Source organism: Syngnathus scovelli, chromosome 12, assembly GCF_024217435.2.
Source record: "Syngnathus scovelli strain Florida chromosome 12, RoL_Ssco_1.2, whole genome shotgun sequence".
In the NCBI taxonomy this organism is placed as follows: domain Eukaryota; kingdom Metazoa; phylum Chordata; class Actinopteri; order Syngnathiformes; family Syngnathidae; genus Syngnathus; species Syngnathus scovelli.
The window spans coordinates 7,250,382-7,274,149 of NC_090858.1; the positions used below are offsets into that span (position 1 = coordinate 7,250,382).

The 23,768-nt window shown below is 40.9% G+C and overlaps 2 protein-coding genes across 22 annotated transcripts in view; both read left to right on the forward strand.

The window, feature by feature from the left end:
• dst (dystonin) overlaps positions 1–11,958 on the forward strand; it is a 77,703-nt gene extending 65,745 nt beyond the window's left edge. For 10 of the 21 annotated variants that reach the window (XM_049736141.2, XM_049736130.2, XM_049736134.2 and 7 more), the window contains 22 exons: positions 90–251; positions 1,053–1,208; positions 1,348–1,554; positions 1,663–1,782; positions 2,309–2,478; positions 2,705–2,864; positions 3,022–3,345; positions 3,470–3,613; positions 3,683–3,871; positions 4,100–4,229; positions 4,419–4,582; positions 4,714–4,876; positions 4,963–5,117; positions 5,466–5,540; positions 5,698–5,715; positions 6,578–6,694; positions 7,728–7,845; positions 8,488–8,601; positions 9,846–10,036; positions 10,246–10,356; positions 10,747–10,873; positions 11,037–11,958. In XM_049736141.2, the coding sequence (XP_049592098.1) occupies positions 90–251; positions 1,053–1,208; positions 1,348–1,554; positions 1,663–1,782; positions 2,309–2,478; positions 2,705–2,864; positions 3,022–3,345; positions 3,470–3,613; positions 3,683–3,871; positions 4,100–4,229; positions 4,419–4,582; positions 4,714–4,876; positions 4,963–5,117; positions 5,466–5,540; positions 5,698–5,715; positions 6,578–6,694; positions 7,728–7,845; positions 8,488–8,601; positions 9,846–10,036; positions 10,246–10,356; positions 10,747–10,873; positions 11,037–11,293 (3,372 nt within the window). In that variant the 3' untranslated portion in view covers positions 11,294–11,958. The remainder of the gene's footprint in view (positions 1–89; positions 252–1,052; positions 1,209–1,347; positions 1,555–1,662; positions 1,783–2,308; positions 2,479–2,704; positions 2,865–3,021; positions 3,346–3,469; positions 3,614–3,682; positions 3,872–4,099; positions 4,230–4,418; positions 4,583–4,713; positions 4,877–4,962; positions 5,118–5,465; positions 5,541–5,697; positions 5,716–6,577; positions 6,695–7,727; positions 7,846–8,487; positions 8,602–9,845; positions 10,037–10,245; positions 10,357–10,746; positions 10,874–11,036) is intronic. The other 11 variants (XM_049736140.2, XM_049736147.2, XM_049736152.1 and 8 more) reach the window with 7 other exon arrangements.
• A 147-nt stretch (positions 11,959–12,105) lies between these two features.
• zmp:0000000760 (collagen alpha-1(IX) chain) lies at positions 12,106–23,026 on the forward strand. Its single transcript, XM_049736187.1, has 27 exons — positions 12,106–12,932; positions 13,437–13,550; positions 13,829–13,952; positions 14,658–15,051; positions 15,142–15,216; positions 15,300–15,395; positions 15,464–15,517; positions 17,610–17,663; positions 17,752–17,805; positions 17,883–17,936; positions 18,010–18,063; positions 18,329–18,382; positions 18,464–18,517; positions 18,926–18,979; positions 19,060–19,104; positions 19,177–19,230; positions 19,317–19,370; positions 19,450–19,503; positions 19,620–19,691; positions 19,772–19,807; positions 20,243–20,287; positions 20,358–20,390; positions 20,474–20,620; positions 21,026–21,202; positions 21,883–21,973; positions 22,309–22,386; positions 22,504–23,026. Exons 2-27 carry the CDS (start codon positions 13,472–13,474, stop codon positions 22,719–22,721), a joined length of 2,304 nt encoding a protein of 767 aa, XP_049592144.1. The 5' UTR covers positions 12,106–12,932; positions 13,437–13,471; the 3' UTR covers positions 22,722–23,026.
• Positions 23,027–23,768: the final 742 nt, after the last annotated feature.

A 23,768-nucleotide genomic window follows, 5' to 3' on the forward strand; every position in this document is an offset into this window, starting at 1 on the left:
AACATGGTGGCTTTAGTCAGGTTTTGCATTTCATTGCTGACCTCGAATGTTCTCCTCCAAATGACTGTTGGATTATGTCACCTATGCAGGAGTTGTGTTCTGCCTTGGAGATAAAGGAGGAGCTATACAAGGAGCTGATGACCAAAGGTCAACAGCTGCTCGCTATGACGCCCGAGGGCAACACGGAGCAGGACCTCAACAACCTGAAAGACAAATGGGAAGCCGTGCAGGCCAAAGTTGCTGAAAGGAAGGTAAGCATCGCTGTGATGATGAGGAATTGGATTATCGTTTTCAAATTGCAACAACGACGAAGAGAATATATGTACCATATAGCAAGCATACTATAATAATGCTGAGTGTCCAGCAGCATAAAAAACGACAAATTATAATGCATGAAGAGTCAGCAAGGTTCGGTTCCTCTGCAACAGGAATGAGAACAGTGTTATAGAAAATGGATTATGAAGCAGACACCATAATCATATGAAATATTTTACTGTGAGCAATATAAATGAATCCCGCCATAAAAGCACTCAACATGTTCTTACTTGTTTAGTGACAATAAATACCATCCTTTGAAAAAGCCCAAGTGAGTCTCTCACTACAAATATGGCCTGGCCTCTCACTGAACAGTCGGCTTCCTCTTTACTTTGGTCCCGTTCCCAGAATCACAGAGCCTTCTGCAGCCAAACAAAGTGTTCCAATAATAGAATAAAGAACTGACAACTCTTGAGTTCACTTTTAGCGCTCCCACTGACATATGGGGGAGACACAGCATGAAACATCAGCTCGCTGACATCATTAGAATGACCGTGTGACATGCGGCCCAACGGATGTTTCTCCCTCATTCGATTAAAAATCCATTAGTCCGAATCTGCTTCATTATCGGCTTTTACGGCGATATGAACTTCCTCATTCGGTTAGGGCTCATGTTTGCGATGAGCCTCTTTATCTTCCAGTTTGCCTTGTGATTCATGATTGAAAATCCTTTGATACTGCATCTGTGTTTAATAAAGTCCGAAAGGATGGAGCATGATTGTGTTTTATGTCCATAGGTCAAACTGGAGGAGGCCTTGACGCTGGCCACAGATTTCCACAACTCTCTGCAAGACTTCATCAACTGGCTGACCCAAGCAGAGCAGACGCTGAACATGGTGTCGCCCGCCTCTCTGATTCTGGAAACCAGCCTATTTCAGATTGATGAGCATAAGGTAAGAGAGAACGGTTACACAACGTCCAATGCGTTTTTGTTATTATTTGGACCTTAATGTAAAATGCACTCGTTTCTCTCCCAGATTGTTTGTCATTCAACTAAAAGGCTTAAGACTGACACTCCTCTCTCCTGTGCAGGTGTTTGTGACAGAGGTCAACTCTCACAGAGATGACATCATCGAGCTGGACAAGACAGGCACGCAGTTAAAGTACTTCAGCCAGAAGCAGGACGTGGTTCTGATCAAGAACCTGCTCCTGAGTGTGCAAGGTCGCTGGGAGAAGCTGGTGCAGCGATCTGTGGAACGCGGTCGTGTTTTGGACGATGCCAGGAAGAGAGCGAAACAGGTATTTGCCGGCTGAAATCACACATATTCCCCTATCTTACCATATTTTCTATTGACCTTATTTTGGTGATACTAAAAAGTGAATTACATTCATTTCACTTGTCCTCAGTTCCATGAAAACTGGACTAAACTAATCGGATGGTTGGATGACTGTGAGAAGACACTAGACTCTGAAGTGGAAATTGCCAATGAGCCAGACAAAATCAAGAAGCAGCTTTCGCAACACAAGGTGAGCACAATTTGACCTTGGCAAACATACAGGCACCTCGTTATATGATGTCATGCGGACAACAACAAAAACGTATATTTAATCATCTGAACTCAGAAAGAATGAGGGGTGGGAACGTTCTCAGTAAAGCCTATTGCGATGAATTACACTATAGTGCATACATTAGTCACGCTTCTGATTCTATCACAGGCCACATAATCCCCCTCTCTGCAATGGTGCACGGGCAGACTGCGTTAATCCTGTCATAATACTGGGATAGAGCAAATGTATTTGGGGTGGCTGTGCTTTGGGATACTTTTAATCTCTTTGGAGCTGTGTGGCTCTTGAGTTTTGACCCATTTTTGGTTTCCCATACAAGATGCTACGTTTCTAATCAGAATGCACACACGCAAAGTTTAAGATACTATCTGAGATGCACTCAGAGGTAGGATTAGGAAGGCTCACGTAAAAACTGCCAAACAAATCGAGTGAGTTACGCTGTTGGGACCCCAGACTGGTGTCATATGTATGGTTTTCTTTCAAACAGGAGTTCCAGAAGGCTTTGGGCAGTAAGCACTCGGTATATGATACTACCTCGAGAACTGGACGAGCCCTCAAGGACAAGACTTCGCTTCAGGATGATAATCAGAAACTGGATGACATGCTGAGTGAACTGAGGGACAAATGGGACACTGTATGTGGAAAGTCCATAGAGAGGTAAAGTCACACACAGGTCAGATTTTATTTAGAACAGATTTTGGACATCTCAAAATCAGCTAAAAAATGTTATCTCTTTTGCTTTGTTGAATTTTTTTATATGTAAAAAAACCCCCAGATGTTATTGATTAAATCAATGCATTTCTAATTATCCTGCTTTTCAGTTTAGGGTTAGATTTCTTGCATAGCTTGGTAATTTGTTGATGATTTGTGCATGTTTGCCCAGGCAAAACAAGCTGGAGGAGGCATTGCTGTTCTCCGGCCAGTTCAAAGACGCTCTGCAGGCTCTCATCGACTGGCTGTACAAAGTGGAGCCTCAGATGGCTGAAGACCAGCCAGTTCACGGAGACATTGACCTGATTTTGAACCTGATAGACAACCACAAGGTCCAAACTTCTGCCGTCTCAAAAACAAAATCACGTTTCATAGCTATTTTATTGTATCACAATAGAAAACAAAAGACTAATGACAAATTCCTCGTTTTCTGTGTGTTCGAGATCATGTCAACGTTTGATCATGTCCTTCACTTTTAATGCGCTGCAGGTTTTTCAGAAGGAACTGGGAAAGAAGACGGTCAGCGTCCAGGCCCTCAAACGCTCAGCCAGGGAGCTAATTGACAGCAGTCACGATGACTCCTCATGGGTCAAAGTTCAAATGCAGGACCTGAGCACTCGCTGGGAGACGGTGTGCAACCTTTCGGTGTCCAAGCAGACGCGTCTGGAGCAGGCCCTGTGCCAGGCTGAGGAGTTTCACTCCACGGTTCACATCCTGCTAGAGTGGCTGGCTGAGGCTGAGCAGAGTTTACGTTTCCATGGCAGCCTGCCCGACGATGAAGAGGCTCTCCGTGCACTTATTGATCAGCACAAGGCAAGCTGTGCTGATATTCCGTTTTTTTTTATTGTTCACTTTATACTTACTCATTTGATTGTGTTTGGCTGTTGAAATGTTTGTGGTTCTCAATCTTCTTAATGTGTTTCTGTCCTCTTTAAAGGAGTTCATGAAGAAACTGGAAGAAAAGCGTGTTGCTCTGAATAAAGCCATCAGTCTGGGTGAGGCTATTCTGAGCATCTGCCATCCCGACTCCATCACAACCATCAAACACTGGAACACAATCATTAAAGCCCGGTTTGAAGAGGTAAATGCTCCTCCTTAGTTTTGATTGGTTTATTCCACACATAGAGCTGTTGTCACGTTTCTCGTGTAGGTGCAAGCGTGGGCCAGGCAGCATCAGCAGCGACTCGCTGCAGCTCTCAGTGAGTTCTTAGCCACTCAAGACTTGCTGGAGAACCTATTGACTTGGCTCCAATGGGCTGAGTCAAACTTAAGTGACAAAGACAAGGAAGTCCTACCGCAGGAGATCCAGGAGATCAAAAGTCTCATCGCAGAACACCAGGTGAGAAAATCGTTTTCATTCAGGTTTTTCAATGGTGTAAAGATCAAATCAGGCTTGTATGGGAATTGTTGGACTGATTCATTCATGCAATAGTAAGTTTAAAAGCCTTCCACAAATTTCAATGGATAGTGTTTCACGTTTTGTGTGTATCCTCTTAACGAGCCGGGAACAATGCCGAACTTGTACCTGACACGTAACTAGATACATTCTTATTGCTTCATCCTGCAGACGTTTATGGAGGAAATGACCAGGAAACAACCAGATGTTGACAAAATCACAAAAACACACAAAAGGAAAGCTGCTCTGGAACCTCAGATCCACTCTCAGATCCCCGTGCTGGACAAAGGAAGAGCTGGAAGTATGCATCACAGATTTAAACCTTCCAAAGCACAACTTGCGCCATCTGGCAAGTGATGAGTCACTGCAGGGTGACTCAACATCCGCATTGTGTTCACTTTGGCACCTGGAGTGATGTCATCAGCGATTTATCATATAGCTCCAAAACACTTTCCATCCTCTTCTGAAGGTTTTTGTTTTGTGCTTCCAGGAAAACGTTCTCCCACTCAAACCATGTATGCGTCAGCGACACAAGCACCCATCGAAACCAAGAATCCGCGTGTCAACCTGCTGGTCAGTAAATGGCAGCACGTGTGGCTGCTGGCTCTAGACAGGAGGAGGAAACTAAACGACGCTTTGGATAGATTGGAGGAGGTAATACCTGTTCGCTGTCTAATTTTAGAATGGCTTGGATCAAGTGCTTGAGTGGTTCCCCCACAAGTAGAAGGACAATAATTTGATTAAAATGTGTCATTTAGTCACATATAATTTCTCTTTCTATCCAGTTGAAAGAGTTTGCCAACTTTGACTTTGACGTGTGGCGGAAACGCTACATGCGCTGGATGAACCACAAAAAGTCTCGCGTCATGGACTTCTTCCGCCGCATTGACAAAGATCAGGATGGAAAAGTCACGAGGCAGGAGTTCATCGAGGGCATCCTGTCCTCCAGTGAGTCATCAAGTTAATTATTATCATTCTTGTCATTAGCATGAAACAGAATTCTGTTGCTAAGATATTCTGTGATGTCCCCTCAGAATTCCCCACAAGTCGGCTGGAGATGAGTGCTGTGGCAGACATATTCGATCGGGACGGTGACGGCTACATCGACTACTATGAGTTTGTTGCTGCTCTTCATCCCAACAAGGACGCCTACAAGCCTTTGACAGATGCTGACAAGATTGAAGATGAGGTACCAACAATTAATTATTAATATGCACAGATAGCAGTTAGTTTGTGATCTGTTCAAAAATAACATTTTGGGGACTTTATTTGTTGCTCGGCAGAAAAAAAATATTTGTAATGCTAACTATACAATTTAGGTCACAGTGTGTCTTCAAAATAGAATTTTAAGGATTATGAGATGAATTTAGTGAGGATAGCGGAGCAGAGAGGATTCATACGCAAGTAAAATGAAATGTCACTTTTATTCACCACAGCACCATATGCTGGACTGCTTGCTTCCAATTGAAAAAAAAATCTCACCGCATAAAATCACACTTGAATGATTTTATGTTTTTTGTTTTTTTTGTTTTTGTAGGTGACCCGCCAAGTTGCCAAATGCAAATGTCCAAAACGGTTTCAAGTGGAGCAAATTGGTGCCAACAAGTACAGGGTGAGCAGAATATAAACTGCAAGATGTACTTATGAAAGACATAGAGATCATTATATTGTTGGTATATTAGAACTTGCAGATGGTAGGATTGTGAAGCCAAATTGTAATGTTGAATGCTAACAGGCATCTTTTTTCTTATTGTTCTTTACACCACCAGTTTTACCTTGGAAACCAGGTACATATTGATGTTGTTTTTATTTTCTTTGCTTTTAAGAAATGGCCTTTTCATGCCTCGTGTTTGCTTTCCAATTAACACTCTGCTCAGTTCCCTGGCTGATGGTTGCAAACTGGAACTCAGAAGTAGGAAAAAGAACTGTGGCCTGTGTATTTTAAACTAAATAAACTAAAAATGAGATACCAAAACATTTAATAAATTTAATATATGAATCATGGTTATTCTCAGAAGCAACAATAATGTTAAACAATAATGTTTAATTACTATCAGAAGTATCAGGAGCTTAAATATTTTTTTAAAATTGTCTAAATTGTTAACTGAAATTGTAATTGTTGTTTGTGAAACAAATAATTACATTGTGCATTTATAAATTGTTCTAAGTTTCATACCAAAATATCAACCTTTGACAATTTTGTTAACTGACCCACATTATAACATATCATACTAAATGATTGTCTGCTTTTCTTTCTAGAAAAACACTAAGAATGTAGCATACCGGTTGACCACTTCTGAGTTTCAGTTTCTTGTGCTAAATGCCATTTCAGTCGACATTTCTATCGATTATTCATTTGCTGGCCACTTAGGAGAATTGAAGTGTTTGCTTGCTATGAGCGCTTCACTTTCATGAGAATGTCTTACCTCAACGCTGGCTGATGCTTTTTGAATTTTTTTTTTTTTTTAATTTAATTTGGCCGCTCTTTAAAAAAGCAAAGCAAATGCATGTCCAAATATAAAATTCATGACAACCATGGGTCACATTGTTGGGTTATTGAGGGGAGATGTATTTGAGATGGGTATTGGGCTAGTGTTGTTATTTGTTGCTATCTCACCAAACAATGAATTGAATTAATTCTTTTGACAGTTTGGTCTGGTTCACTGCTTACATGACTCCGTAGTCGGCGATGAGACAATAGCAAACAGGGAAAATCAAAATCTAAGCCCTCACCTGCACGTTGCAGTTTTGGAAAGCTGTATCCTGGTAAATGGTTATTCTTCCAAGTGTTTCTTGTGCCTTTTTTTCTCTCCAGATTCATTACTCAATCTCCATCACCGTTAATGTATCTGATCACTAAAATCACCAGTGACGTTCAATCATTCTGAGAATCATACCGATTGCAAGATTCTGTTAGTAATAAGATAAGATATGCTAGTTGTCAGGCACTCGCTGCAGGGTCATCAGTGTTTGCTCATGTCTGAGTGTCCCACTGTGATGGATTTAGACATTAGAGATAGTTTGAACCATTTCTCATGTGTGTCGTTCGCCGCAAGCTGCCTTGGTTCTGCATCATTGTCAATGCATCTTGGATTGTACTAATGAAGCGTGTGCTGGAGGCGCTGGAGTTTGTGCGTCCATCTGATCCTGATCTGGACAGAAAGCATGTGGCCGTCTTGCGTTAATCACATGCTAAACGCTCAAGGTCAAATATCCAAGTGCTTCTTCCTCTGGTCAACCATGAGCATATCGGGCTTATTGGAAATTTTGATCAGAGGGCTTTAGTAGATGTATGACAAATTTAGCACAACAGTGCTCCCTTGTGGTGTAAACCAGTACCTTTCACACCTTAACATAACGCTATCAAGCAGTAAACAAATCACAATTTTAAAATGTGACATGATACAAATATTGACATTATGATAATGGAAATGTAATGTGACAACAACAATACCGGCCCTAAGCAATTACATTCTAAGGGAAATAAAAGCAGTTGGATTGACCTTGACTGTCTTTGAGAATGAAAAATAAATGTTGGTGTCTCTGTATTGTTTGTGGATAATCTTTGCAACACACAAGGAAACAAGCTCTGATTCAAACAATGAATTATTGATTCCAAAGTTTTGCATGGCTCTCATATTCACACCCTAAAAAGTGAGTTCTATCTCAAGCTCAATCTAGTTTCCAGTGTTGCTCAGGTTGAAAGCCGTAGTGTTCAAGTTTGCTTGTTCACGTATGCCTTCTTTGTTTTCTTTTTCTTTTTAAATTCCTTCCCTTTCACTCTGCCTGCTCGCTGTAGTTTGGAGACTCTCAGCAGCTTCGCCTGGTGCGTATCTTGCGCAGCACTGTAATGGTGCGAGTGGGTGGAGGCTGGATGGCGCTGGATGAGTTCCTGGTGAAGAACGACCCCTGTCGAGGTGAGTTTCAAAGCACAACCGACTTACCTGTTTAAATGTACATGTAACAAAAGGTATGAATTTTCAAAGAAAGCAACATTATCAAACGACTATACAATGAAACGTGGTGGTGGCAGCATGATGCTTGGGAGATTTTTCTTCTGCTTGAACTGGGGCCTAGATTAAGTTTAGTTTAGTGTTAGCCCAAAGCTATCAATTTTTCCATTGAGTCAAACAGGATTCAACTTAGTCTCGTTACATCACATAAATCCCATTTGAACGTGCGTGTGTAGACTTGTTCTATCCAATCTAGGGATGAATTTAGGCCGATACTAGTGGCTATTGAAGACATTGGACATTCTTGCAGAGACTGCCGATATCAACCACTGATACTTAAGGCAAAAAAAACATTGAGTCAGTCCTCTGCAGTACGTGCCGCTATACTGCAGGTCTTTGTTTACAATTTTTCTGTCATTGTGATTAGTTACATTTTTTTATAAGCAGTAGCGATATCAGTACTTAGTATTAGTGAATACTCACACTGGTATTAGTCTGAAAAAAATGTGGTATCGAACATGTATACATGCTAATGAGTATGCAAACGCCTTATGTGCTTTTGTTCTTTCTGCCCTCCTGCTCAACACCCTTCATCACTTCTTCTAGTTCATCACCACGGGAGCAAAATGTTGCGCTCAGAATCAAACTCGTCGATAACTCAGTCTCCTATAGGTTGGCAAATCTCAAACTTTCTCTCCCTGCTCCATGAACCCACCAGTGGTATGTCTGTCCGCACATCCCAGTGTGTGTGACTTGTGTTGGGCCCGTGGGTGTGCGTGGCTCGACCGTACCGTACTGTACTGTGGTGTGAAACTCAGCACTCACTCACTCACCTTGGTGTTGATGCATGTTGTTGTTTTGTGTGGTCACATCATCTGCTGGGGCATCTTTTTCTCCTCATGGGCATGTAAGCGGGCAGTCCTCTTGCAGCTTTCACGTTTTACTCCACACAGACAAACAGGAAATAAGTAATGTGTGAAGAGTGAATGACAATTACTTTTTTTCATGAGTGAAAAAAAAAAAAGGAGAAAAAGCCTTGAAAAAAAGGACACTGATTTAATAGGTAGGTGGCACTGCATGCAACTCACAAGTTTGTTTTACCAATACTTGTGCAAGATTTTTTTTTGAGGGAATATTTGGACACATTTGTGCATATATTCACTGGCCACAATATTAGGTACACCACTACAAAGCTGCATCAATAATTCTGCCTTTAAAATTTCTTTAGGTGTTGAATTGGGGTTTTAATTGGCTGTAATCTATAAATCATGAAATATTTCATGTAGCCTACGTACACTGAAAAAAATGGTTTTACAAAATAAAACCATTTGGCTTCAGATACATTTAAGTAGACTAAAAATGTACCTAATTTCAGATAATTTTATTGTCTGAGTAAGTTAAAGATATTTTTTACTGTGTATACTGTAGTTTTCCACAACAATCAAATTTGTGATGCACTTGCATATAGACCAAATTAGCCTAATTGCCCAAACAAAAATGCTTTGTAAAATAAGACAATATTTAAAAAATGAACATAAAATAATAAATTGATGACACCACTGAATTGTGGGACTACATGCCAAGACACATTTTTAATGTTCTGATTACTGAACACACAAATTATAAATATAGTTAAATATGATTGGCACAATCTTGATAGCGAGGTGTCTGGAATATGTGGAATTTCAAAAAATTGTATTGGTGTGCCTAATTTAGTGTCCTGTGGTTGTATCTGAATGTGTTGCGTCAAATGCAGAAGCTTCTTGTGTTAAGAAAGCCACAGCGCAGTGAAGATGTGCAACATGCGCATGACATTTGCTGTTGTTGGTTTCCATCCATTCACGTTTATTGTCATCATCAAATATTTGCCACGTGAGATCACCACCACCATCCTCATTTCCATATGAACGCAGAGCCATCTAAACTTGCTCATTTGAAGTGTCCTCTTGTCTTTTTTTTTTTAGCTAAAGGCAGGACCAACATGGAGCTGCGAGAGAAGTTCATTGTCCCCGAGGGCACCACGCAGGTGATGGCCAGCTTCCGCTACCGAGGCCGTCGCTCACGGCCCTCGTCGAGGGCGGCATCGCCTAACAGATCCATATCCAGCCAAAGCTGTGTCATCCCGTCCAATCCGCCAGTGAACAGCACTCCTAAGGTGTGTGTGGTGCGAGGTCGGCAGTTGTGTTGACCCGCCATGGTCAGCATCATCCATATTTGTTTATTTGTTCCGCATCATGACGATCATCTGTAGTTTATTCCACCGTTGGTTTTTTTTCATTCTTCTCTTCTTTTCTCATATGTCTTGTAGAATTTGATTTGTCATTCCGTGTTTCTTTGTGTTGTTAATTTGCCATTGTTCCCCAGACGTGCCAACACATAAGCCGCAATTATGATAAGCCTTGGCTTACAAACAGCAAACCCTCCACTCCAATTAAATCATCCGACTCCTTCGGGAGCCCAGGTTCATCCTCAGAGGTATTGCCACATACTGTATGTGACGTGCAGAGCTCCCTGATTTAACCTAACTGGAATCTTCTGCTGACTCTAAATATGTTTCCATAATCTAAATATTCCAAACCTTCATTCCAAAATATGTAAATACAGATTCCAATTAGGTCTTTAACTACTAACGATTTTGTTGCGTCCAGCACGGCACTGAGCTCCACACAGGTTCACTTGTGCATGAGTGACTTTCTATTAACTATTCCCGTTCAAACAAACAACACACTAACCACATGGTTTCTGCTCTAATACTTATTTTTCTTCCCTTAAGGTTCCAACTAACTCTATTGATGTAAATTGTCGGCAGTGAATATTAATAAGAGTAGTAACTAACTGGATGTAAATATTTGTTATAATTTGCAGACAACGCCAGTTCAAGGGAGCAAGTTACGCCTTCCGGGCTATTTGTCGGGAAAAGGATTTCAGTCAAGCGACGAGGGAACACTAATCAACGCTGCCGTGCTCAAAGCTCGGGGTCATGCTCTAGGAGGTGAGTCGACTGATTAGTTGTAATATTACCCTCAAAATGCAAATAAATAGTTTTGCCTCAGTACACCTGGGCCTGTGACAAAAAAGCAGCTTTGACAACGGATTGGGCTGGTGTGTTTGACCATATTGATGAAAGAGCTAATTAACCGGATGTACCCTTGTAGACTCAAGGAAAAATTCGAGCCGACCTGGAAGCAAAGCTGGAAGTAGAGGCAGCAGTCGCAGAGGCAGCGACGCCTCAGACTTCGACATCTCGGACATCCAGTCGGTGTGCTCGGATGCATCGGAGACGGTTGGGGACGGCACGCGGACGACTCCGCGTTCCGTTTCTCGCCAACAAGCAGGGAAGCCCTCCAAGATCCCCACACCTCAGAGAAGAAGCACTCCCACGAGCAAACTTGCGAAGGGATCCAAGCGATAGTCAGTGGCTTCAAGAACAAAGGCCACAAACACTGGAATTACATAATTTAAGACTCCAAATATGATGAGTGTTATTTAAACTGATGCTGAGTTGTAAAATATTCCTTTGGAGAGGCGATATGATTGAGTAGTATGCGTGAATGGAATGTCAATGGCCTCGTGTATTTGTTTTTAATGTATTTTACTTTTTGGTGAAAATGTCAATTTTTTTCTAAATATTTGATTGATCCTGTCAAAATTTGATGGTCTGCCGAAAATGGCACTTGAGAGAAGTTACTGAATGTACTTTGTCATGTATGTGCTCTGGACTTTGGAGTAGCATCGCACCACCATGTGCGTGTGTGTGTGTGTGTATGTGTGTGCGTGTACCTGTGTGCGTGTGTGTGTGTGGCGCCGCGAATATTTATTTAAGTGCTAACAATCTACAGTACTTTCAAGGGCAATGCAATATAACTATGGTAAGCACTGCGGAAACCTTTAACAACACTCCAAGTAGCAGAAACCCTGCAGCCACAAGTCGTCTGTTTGCAGACGACTTTGCAGCAACATGTGAGCCCCTTCACGCTGACATTCTCTGTGTAGGCACATTGCTTCATTTCAGTTGTTACTGTAACTATTACTTTGTAATAAACCTGCTTGCACAAAGCTACAAGAAACGGACTTAGACCATTGGCTGACCATTGAGTCCTCATTCATGTTACTTTGAAGTCAGTATATACTCACCCAGCATTTGATTGCTTGTAAATGTACTTTTTTTTTTTTACCTCAACTGTTTGAAAGTATTTCATGAGGGTTATTTAATATTTAAAAATGTCTTTTTTTTTTTTAATTTAATTTTTACTTCATTAACACTCACTGCCATTGACAGCTAGAGATGCATTGGCATTGGTGCTGTAAGACTGGTTGGCAGTGCCAGTAAATGAGTAAAAATTCAAAGCAAAATGAAGGTTAAAGGTTTGCCCTCAATCTAACATCTTGAACTCAACAAGCATCTTTAACCAACAGTTAAATTTAAAAATTTTTGCATTTGTTCATATTTGTTTCGTTCATATTTTTGTGTTCATATTACTAAGTAACCTGCTGAGTGGCTTTGAAGAGTGAAGTTTTGGTCTCCAGGTGGAATGTTTGCAGAGCGTCTTGTGTTTGGTTGTGACATACTACATCTTTCTCCCATCAAGCTTGTGCCGATGCTGGACCCAGTGAACTCCTTTCTAAAAGCAGCAATATATAGTGTTTCTATGGAGAAGAGTAGATTTTTTTTTCATACTAAAAGTACCAAAAACAAGATGTTAGCTATTAACATAGTCATCTTTAAGCATTGCATTGACCTTACATATCAGATAAATTATAAAGATTCTACAATACTGTCAAGCTTGCATGAGAGTACATGCGTCTGCTTGCGTCTAGTGACTGGATACTGAACTGACCTATGAGAGATGGCTGATCCCGTCGGTACCAAAGGTAGAGCGGAGCTCAGGGGTCACGCTGGCCTGAGCTCCAGAGCTGCCACTTTGACTGGTCCTCCTGTTGAGCTCAAAGTGTGGCCCACGATGGCACTTTAGAGCGGGACATCATAGCGCAGCCTGACTTGGAATAGATCCATCCGCACAAGCCCAAGCAATCTTCACCTGGAGGAATATGTGAGTCAATACATGATTAATTACCCTATCTTAATTCTACTGCTTATATGATGGGTGGCAATGGTATTCCGTATTTAAGTATTTACGGGTAAATGGAAGTTAATACATAGATGAGTACAAAGAAAAACAATTATTACATTTAATTGACACTGTCAAATTGCTGTTTATTGTGGGAGATTACAGTGATGTGAAATTGCAATGCATCACATTAGCCGTTGTATAATGTTCACCTCGATTGGGCTATTAATTAATGTAACCAAAACCATGTTTCAGATTTTCAGTATGATGCAAAGTATTTTTACAATCACAATGATAAACATTTTCTGGCAGCTCAGCTCAAGTTGGCGTTATTATTAGGACAATATTTTTGTGGTCATGCTTGTCTGATTATATTGTGGCAATGTATATCAAATTTTAAATTTCTATCTGTGGCTGAAAGTTTGTGTGTAGAAACTGAAGTGTCTTTCTAATTAATTCATTTCTAACAATTCTGTTGCTCTTCAGGCACTTATAGTCGCTTGACTTTTCCAAATCTGAAAATGGCAGCCTTCGAAGCCATGCAGGGGTTTGTGTTACTAGTTGTTATTTTAGGATGCACCCAAGGCCAAACATTACCAAGTAAGTGCAATTTCTTTTTTTCTTTGAGTTTTAAATGTTGATCGCTGCAGGAAATCTAAAAGCAATATCACAATGCAAAAGTCCTCTAAATTGAACAATGCCCTACCAAATAATGCCCATAGATGTCAGTATTTGTCTTTTTATTGCCCATTTTCAGCTTTCTTGATAGGAACAATTGTAACTTAAATCAATATTTGACATCACCTTCCATGTGCACTCCTGTCTTGATAAAAATCTCCATTTGGGGTTTGTTTGATAACGTATATGTATATTGTGAGGTTTCGACCTCCTGGAGGAGTTCCGTGTGTCTGAGTCGAGAGGAGTGAAAAGAGTGGAAGGCTCTGAACCAGAGGTGGTGGCTTACCGCATCAACCCTGTCATCCATCTGCAGAAGACAATGAGGTACACTTGATTATAAAGGTAGAATCAAGCATGGCAGCCAGTCTGCAACATGTAAACGTGCTATGTCGCTTTGATACATTCCGTCATTGAGAGAAAAAATAGCGTGTCAGCTTGAGTGGAACCTACTGACACCTGACATGGACATCTTAGGAGCTTATTCAAATAATCATTTTAGGACGAGCGCAATGATTACCCCTATGTGGGCAACATGTTATTTGAGATGACATTGACTAAGGACACATCTTGGACAGCTTCCTTGTTAGGTGTTCAAGGTTTGTCAATCAGGACACAACAGTCCTCTATTACCCCAAGAGTCTTTTTACACCACTGAAAACCATGCAGTGTGTAGCTGCTAAGATAAGAGACTCATACCAAGCCAGATGAAATTGCTCCCGACCATTTTGGTTAAACTTTACGATCTACAAGTTTAGTCATAGTTGACTATGAAGAAATCTAGGCTTGCTGAGAGATGTCTGTAAACAACGTTGTAACCACAGGCAGTTACTGTAACTCAGTGGGCCTTAATAAGCTTGGCTTTTATGACTTTAGCCTCAATTTAGAGGCCACATGAGAGATACAAAGCGTGATGAATGTCAGAAGACAGCTTCACACAGACATGATTTAACAAAGTTGTATAACATCAGATAACAATGTTGAGGCAATGAGACGATGTTCAATTATACTATGCTGACTCTCCCACCACAGAGATGTGTATCCAGATGGTCTTCCCTCCGACTACTCCGTCATTGCAACCTTTAAGTTGACAAAGGACATGGTTAAGAAATCGTGGAACCTGTGGCAGGTCAGCGCCCCAGACGGTCAAGAGCAAGTGGGCCTGCGTTTCCATGGTGATAGCCGCTCGCTGGACTTCTTTTACATCAGTCCCAGTGGTAGCCACATGCTGAGAACCTTCCACGGGGTGGGGAAGTTGTTTGATGGTGAGTGGCACAAATTGGCGCTGAGTGTGAAGGGCAGCCAGGTGAAGCTGCTGGTAGATTGTGAGGAGGTCAGTGTGGAATCCATCGACGAGCCAATGCCAGTCATCCGCCAAGGGTACACCTCCATAGTCAAGCGAGCTGCGAGAGACCGCTCTTTTTCAGTACGTGTGCACCAAGAATGTCTCCTGTAAAAATATTTTAGCTGGATCTCTGGCTTTACAATGAAAACCCCCATATGCTAACCTATGCAGGTAGACCTCCAGCAGATGGACGTATCATGTGACCCAGAGAAGGCCTATTCCGAAGGCTGCTGCGAGCTCTCCAAGGTGGCGCGTCCACAGCCCTTCTGCAGCTCTCGCAGTCCTTGTTCTTCAGACTCATATGAAATTCTATTCTCTCGCTGCCGCAGTGTGGAGGTTATGCGGAAATCGGTCTGACAGCCGGAAGAGCATCTTGCAAATGCATGCACGGACAGCCAGGCATCCAGGGACGTCCGGGCCCACAGGTGAATTTCCGCATGATACATGATCCCGGTGACTTGTAGCATGTTGACCTCTATTATTTCTTCTGCAGGGCCACAGAGGTCTTCCCGGAAGAGACGGCGATTCAGGAAAACTGGGAAATTGGGTAAAAATTAGTTATTTCTCCATAATAAAAATTTAAACTAACTCGTACATAACAATGAAAATCAGCTGTGAAACGAGAGTGAAACTTTGGAAAATAGCACTGTAGGATGGAAACAGACCCGGAACCAGAAGCACTATGGGATAGTAAATGTTGGGGCTCTTCTCATAGATAGTAAAGATAAATCCAGACGTGCACAGATGTGATGATGGATTTCTTTTCCTTTCGGAGGTGTACAGTAGCAAAGTGGCAGATGATCACAAAATTTTTGAAGGTAGTGCTGTCTGAGGGCTAAATGTAGTGAACTCGTATATTCAGGAGGAAATTGTATGAAAACTTCGGAACCCAATTGTTTCCCTTAAAATATTACGCCAAATGGGCCACTCAATGGCTCAGACTCTGATTCAATTTCCAGCGAAATTCTCATGAGCACACCAAGCCTAGACATAGAAGGCAGTTGGCCAAGACCCCTGAGAGTCTGTAATCACATCATGTCTGTTTGAGTGGAGTGTGAAGTTTGGCACATTGCGCTTACTTTTGCTCATAGGGAACTGCACTTATTTAAATTCCTGACTCGTTGATGCTGAACAGCCGCTTTTAAAATTGGAGCAGATCTCAGAAGCTTTTTCATTAGAAGCGTTACATTTGGAGAGAGAGTCATTCAGCTAAAATCAAAGAGATATTTGGAAAAAAGGAAAAGAACAAACAAGTCCAGTTGTCTTTCCGTCAAGTTGCATAACGAGAAATGGGGCATTTCCAAAGAACCAGCTTGTTTATTTGTAGTTGTTGAATACGTATTTAAGGAAAGCCCCTACACTGACTGGACAAACTTACAGTATGCAGGCCTACAGAAAGATTCCAGAGCCGTTCATGCCACAGTCTCTCATCCTGAGTTTCAGCTGGAGGTCATTTGAGAGTAAACATCTGTCTTTTGTAATGCCCTGAATCACAGAGGCCCAACATGTTTATCTCTTTCCCTGCTTGCATCTTGAGGAAGGCGCTTTCCTGGCACACATTTACGAGCTATTTTGGGTGGTCTTCCTTTTTTTTTTTTTAAGCCCACCTTAGCTTTGCCAGCATATAAATGCAGTAAAGTTCACGGTCTTGTCTTTTGCCATACCGTCGGCCATCTATGAGGTTAACCGTTAAATGATGAGATGTTAAAATAAACAGACCACAAGAAGACAATCTGGTTTTGTTTGTTGATGCAAGGCAACACTTTTCCTTCTGCATTTGAAGTGGTTAGCATTTGTCTAAACAAGAGCGCTCCATTTAGTTGCATCTATGATTTGTGTGTGTGTATATACAGAGTGCAGTGGAATATTCTGGTGTACATTTTCCACTAACATGACTAATATGACCTTGACTAAAATGTTTTAGGCAACGGTGTACTCACCCTCTTCCCATGAGGAGCTGTAGAATTACGTCATACGATGTCTATTTGGTTTAGCATTGAGTTGAGGAAACAATTAAAGGCTAAAGTGGCAAGTATTTCCCAACATCTGTCATTAGACTTTATTTCTGTCATGTACCATAGTTACATTTATTTACTTTGATGTATTCTTTCGTGCCAAGTTATGAAAAGTCAAGTGATCAAAGGAAGTTTGTGATGGATTAATATTTCTGCACGAAACGGTCCTTTTTTTTTTTTTTTACCTTTTCTAACTCTTGGTTTTGAGTACTGACCCATCAACAACAATCAAAAACAATCCCAGGCATCTCATTCCATTTATTTGATATTATATTTATATTATTCCAGGTATTTTGAATTGATCCCGGTTTTTAAATGGCATATTTAGGAACAACATGTCATGCTGTGGGTTTTTTATTTTTTATTTTGATGAGAATAAATTGATTTAGCTTCACAGGAAGGGAGTTAACTTCAAAATTACGTTTCCGACTGTTTGCTAAAGTGCAAGAAATTTAATTATGTGACTACATAAAATACACAAGCAAGAATAAAAACAGGCTTATTAATCATATTCATTCCGTTCATCCAACTCAACTGTCAAGGTTGTGCAGTCTTCCATCTTTGTACATCTTGTGGTTACATTTAGCGTCTATAATTATTGTTCCCTGCCACCTTGTTTTGCAGGGCATCAGGGGAAACACAGGAGACTATGGCGTCGTGGGTGAGCCAGGCCCTAAGGTAAATTCTGTCTTCACACTGCTATCAGGTTGCGCTTCCGTTTAATTCTTCACGGTGGTTAATGATAGTTCACATGCTTGATCCTCAGGGCGAGATTGGAAGCAAAGGCGAGAAAGGAATGAGAGGTCTCTGGGGCCCTGCGGTAAAGCGATTATACTTCACACCATCTTTTCCACTAATACAATGTCACAAATAAAACACGATACATTGTCCTTACAGGGTGAGCGAGGTCCAAAAGGGCTGAAGGGCTTGAAAGGGGCAGCGGGATTCAAGGTGAATTTAAGCAGTTGAAAATGAGTATCATTGCAGAGTTTTCACAATTCTTACAATGACACTTTGATTAAAGGGTATTCGTGGACCCTCTGGAGACATCGGAAATACTGGGAGGCAGGGAGAAGTTGTGAGTTCACCTGCAATCTTCATCATTATGTGAATAGGGCAATTGTTTTCACTTCAAGACCATATTATGATTTTAAAAATATGATTCCTCCCTGGACATTTACAATGCAGCCGTAATGTACATAGCATAATGGTAAAGATAATGATAATCACAAAAATCTAATATTTAGTGAGCATGTAAAATTAACAATCCCCCCCAAAAAATTTGGCATTGTAGATTCCGACCCCTACTGTAGTTTATCATATGATTTTTACTTTCCCTGCAGGGTACAAAAGGTGAAAGAGGATATGAAGGGATTGCTGGGTTTGAAGGAGTGAAGGTATAAGTTTCTTCTTTTGTGTTATTACATTTTTAAAAGATATGTTTAGCTGTTGTTCTGATTGTTTTGACATATTTTTAGGGCGAGAAAGGGAGCACTGGTCCAGATGGGAACCCTGGACCTCGAGGAGAGCAGGTGGGTTCTTCATCCATAAGAGGCTATATGGGTATATAGTGAGATGTTTCAATTGCAACAAAAAGGCCCGTCGGAATTTTAGTTGCTCATTCACTCACATGACATATTTGAATGACATAAAGTTGGGTTTTCCTAAAATGAAAAAAGTGACATGTTGCTAACAGACAACGTGCACAACACAGCAATCATCAATCGTCGAGGAATTGGGGATATTTATGATATTTTTGATATTTTGTATCTCTGAATTTGAGCTCTTTTGACATACTATACCAGTCTTAAGAAGCAATAACCGTTAAATGGATACTTTACCAACACGATAATTATCTATTCTTAATTTATCAGTCAACTGAGTAAATATAAAATCATAAGAACAACAACAGTAATTTGATGTTACATTTTTTTTGACAGGGTATTGTAGGAGATCCAGGGGAGCGGGGGACTGCTGGAGAGAAGGGGAAGCCTGTATGTATACCCCACAATAATTGTCAACAAGTCATTTTGAAACCTGAATGCAGTCATAGTACATTTATTATCTAACTTAGGGGGTCACGGGCCCTCGTGGTAGAGATGGAACCATAGGACAAAAGGTGACGTCACCCTTACGAACATCTTGTAATCAACAGTATTTATTATAATAAATCTTAATAACGTTTCCCCAGGGCATTATTGGCGATCCTGGAATACCTGGCAGAGACGGAGATATTGGAATAGAGGTACTGTATCCACTGTATAATACATTACTACCTGATCACTTGAAATTTATATTTTTGTTATTTATTATTATTTTTTTAATTCCCAGGCTTATCAAGGACCACAAGGTCAGAGTGGAAAACTCGGACAAATCGGCTCAAAGGTATAACTGATGTTGTCGAGGATTGTATTTAAACTGCGTAAAGTTTGTTTGCCTCATTATTGTGTGTTTTTTTCCACAGGGGGAGAAAGGAAGCCTGGGATTAGTGGGAGAAATGGGCCCTCAAGGTCGAACTGTAAGTTGTACCTCCTGAAGAAAATCATCTTGTGTTATTTACCACTTTTAAGAGAATCAATTAACACAGAATGAAACAGCCTCTTAGGTAGTTTAAATAAATGTTTTATTCCCGAGGGTCCAAGAGGTTACAAAGGGTCTGCGGGGAAACCAGGAAGACCAGGATTTATTGGTCCACCAGGACCTAATGTAAGTTTAAAACTCTAACTTTTAACTCTAAATGCTTGTTTATTTCGTGTAAGTGATTGAAGTACATCGTGTCTTCCCAGGGACACGTGGGAGTAGCTGGAAAACAAGGAAGCAAGGTATTGTCATCAATATACCGCAGGAAATATGAAATATGGCCGAATTATGAAGGTTGAAATAAACAAAGCAGATGTTTCATGCAGTGAAAACAGGGAGGGGGTAGGATATGGATTCACTGGTCATAATATTAGGGACGCCTGCACAGTCTAATACAGTGTGAATATTAAACATATTTTAATTACCTTGTCTTGAGTGGCAACATTTTAAAATAGTGTCTGTTTATTGCATCTCTTAAATTGTTCAAGTGTACCTAATGTAGGAACTGGGGTATGTTGGGGAGTTTTGTATGAATTAAGGTTTTTGACATCCCAAAATATGTATTAGTACTTTGTGAAACAGAGAGTGCACTCTCACAAGTGCACACACAAAAAAAAAATAATCTTGCAGTAATATTTTTTCACAGCATAAAACATTTTTCTCTCTTCCTTGTACAGGGTGACACAGGAATCCCAGGAATTCAAGGAGTCAAAGGCGACCAGGTAAATATTTCATCATATTGAGTTCTCTCCCGCCCTCTCTGTTCTCACAACATGTTTATTGTCTTTAAAGGCACAGAAAGGTGTCAAAGGACCAAAAGGAAGGGTGAGTTAACTTATCGACCCATCACTTACGCTAATGTTAGTGTTAGATCTCATCTCTGCTGTTCATGCCAATGTGCTCTGTAGGTTGGAGACAGAGGGCAGCCGGGTCCTCAGGGAGGACGGGGCAAGCGTGGCCCAGCGGGTCCGGGTGGACGCTCAGGTCCCGTGGGAACCAAGGGAGTGAGAGGTGAAGGAGGACCAGATGGTTTTCAGGGGCCCCCAGGTCCCCCAGTAAGTAAAACGCAAACCCCAGAATGCTGTTTTTATTTTTACCTTGTATTTGTAACACAATGTGGTTACAGTATTGATGTAATCGGCAAGATCTGCTCACTGTGGTCGACTAACCAACGTCATCACTTGTTCGAGTAGTAAGACTGCTAAAACTATTGGGGTCAAAAACAATTTGTCAAACTTTTCTTTTTAGTCAAGATGCTCATCCAGGCATGAGACCTCATCAGTCAGTGTGTCCATAAATTCATAATGAGTCTAGGGAAATCTCATTGGCCTCATTTCTCGTTGGGGTTTCCTCTGAGATGCTGCCATCACTTCAGCGTGCGCTCTGCTGGAATATTCATCTGCCGTGTTGCACATTTGAGTCACTTCCAATGATGGATTTGCTAATGATTCGTCACACAGGGTCCGACGCTGCCGGCTCAACATGTGATCGAGGTTTGCAAGAAGGTGGTGTTGGAGCAGATGTCCACCTTTGCCAACTCAATCAAGAGGACGTGTGCCGCAGTGTGTCCTCTCTACGGGGACGTTCCCATGGGTGCCCCAGGTCCACCCGGGCAGCAAGGCCCACCTGGACCTCCTGTGAGTTCTAATAGTTTTCCAATTCTTCAGCCTAAACACACTACCGAGGCTGTTCTCCATACATTGTTCACTTCTGTCCCGCACATTGCAAATGTCTGGAAAATTTCAACTGCAGTGGTTGGCAGAAAAACTAACAACGAAAACATTGTGAATTTCCATATCAACATGAGGACAAAGACAGTGGTCTCCTGGTATGCGTTGAATGTTTTTTGGAGAATTTCAACTACCGACAAATCCTTTCCATATTGTTGTGCAGCACAGAATTAATCCATGTCCCACCACATCAAAAAGATTCTTCATACTTGGTGTGTTAGTGCTGCATTGAAAAGAAAAACAAAACTGTAAAATTGCAAAAAGAATAGTTGGGAAAATAAGAAAAAATGGCTTGGTCTTAAAAAAAGTAGTTAATTTAATGAGTGAATGACAAACTTCCCCTACAAATCTATGCTTAACATTTTACAATTCTTGAGGTGTTAAAAAAATATATGTTGCGTTATGTATGGCTAAGATGCAACTGCATAATATGTTCTCAGTAAAATATGAATATGCAGAACGAGCAAGTTCAGCTTTTATGCGATCAGAACCATTCAAAACAAATGGAAGAACCAAATATTCAAGGTTGACACAGACCCGATGTACTAAAGATGAATGTTATATTTTTCCTTTTATGATGTTGTCAGGGTGATCCTGGAAGAGACGGCGATCCTGGAGAAGTCGGCCTGCCAGGATTTTATGGTGAAGTCGGAGATTCAGGCCAGCAAGGAGGGCCAGGTGTGGAAAAACAATGCAGACACATTGCACTCATGGCGTTGAATGGAATCATGAAGTCACAACATATATGTGCCGGTTATAATACACAAGCCTAAGGCTTTAGTGACAGTCAGAGGCCTTAATGAGGAATCCCCGTAGAGCAAGGCCAATGAAAATCAAGAATATTTATGAAGTGTTTTAATTAACGGTGATGTCAGTAACAGATGCTCTGTAATCTACAGAGCATTTTCAGGTAATGCCATTCTTCTGGTCAGTCTGTTGAGTTCTGAGAAAATATGTGGGCGTATTTTCGTGTACGTGTGTGTGTGTGTGTGTGTGCATGTATGCGTGTTCAGGTGACAGAGGAGAGCAAGGTGATAAAGGAGCCAAGGGTCATGGCCTACCTGGCTACACTGGAGAGCAGGGGAATATGGGTAAACATATTTTAAAGTTGCTCACTCACTTGATATGTAATGATTTTATTTAAATATATGTGCCAAAGTACTATATAAAAGTAAACATTTAAAATGTTATTCTCGGGTCAATCACAGGTCAGCGTGGACGTCCTGGTCGGGTCTTTAATGGACAACCAGGGAAGCCGGGTGAGCGGGGACAAACGGGCCTGGCTGGAATCAGGGGCCATGCGGGTCTCAGAGGGCCCCCAGGTGTTTGCCTCACCTCTGGGTGTGCTCTGCTCACTTCTACAAGTCCAGCACCTCAAGTTGCTCCTCAGGGTGCACCCCCGCGAAGGTTCAGGAACCGCCAGTAATGGAAAAGATCCCGTGTGGACAGTGGAATATTGAAAGGACCAAAAAGTGTTGGATTCATTGTCATGTTAATATGTTGTCATCCAAAATAGAAGTTTTAATGTAAATATTCTTAACTGAGGCTCAGATTTTTTTTTGACCATATGAACAGATTAACACCCAAAAAACATCAATCTGGGATGATATTGTATGTATAAAAATGAAAACTTTATTTGATTTTATTTAAAAGATTTCACAATCTGACTTTTCTTGAAACAACTTTTCTTTATAATAAAATTAAACAAAAAAATCATTGTGACTTTTACAATCAGACTGATGATTATTTACCATGTGATGACCTCACCCAGGTTCAAATTCACAGAAATCAATATTGCTGCAATGGAATGTAAGTAATATTTAATGTTTCCAGTTAGTTTTTCATTAATTTGTACAATCTGTATAATTTCATTGTAATTTTTTATAATATTTCAACCACTATCATTTTTAAAAACAATCAAACATTTTTGTCGGATTTAGGTAGTACTACATTCTTTGAGCTTGTTCTTAAGATTCCATTATCTTACAGCCACAATACAGAAACACTGTGCTACATTAATCTTTCCCCTGAACCTCACATCACCTACAGGCACCACTAGTTTTTAAATCTGTAGAGTAAACATGCAGCGGGACCACCTGTGTTACAGCTGCCCGCATGTTTTACTGTTACAGCAACCTCACAGTGGAAACATAGCCAGAACAATTTCGTCAGAAGCAGGATAATACTGGTAATTAATTCTTGATGGAATAATAATTGTGTAAGTGCAATAACCACGTGTCATTTGACTTCACAACATTTACTTTGACAGGTAACGGCGTGAATTTAGCTGTCAGTGGTACAATAAATATATGTCGTCCTTAGAAGTTGTAGCAGTGATGACTGTAATGACACAAACAGAAACAGTTCCCATGTGGAGAATGTTACACAACAGTTGTGACTTCAATCATAAGTCTGTTTCAATTCCTGGCTTAGTTGTGTCCCATTGCTGACTTTGGAGCACAAAAAACTCATG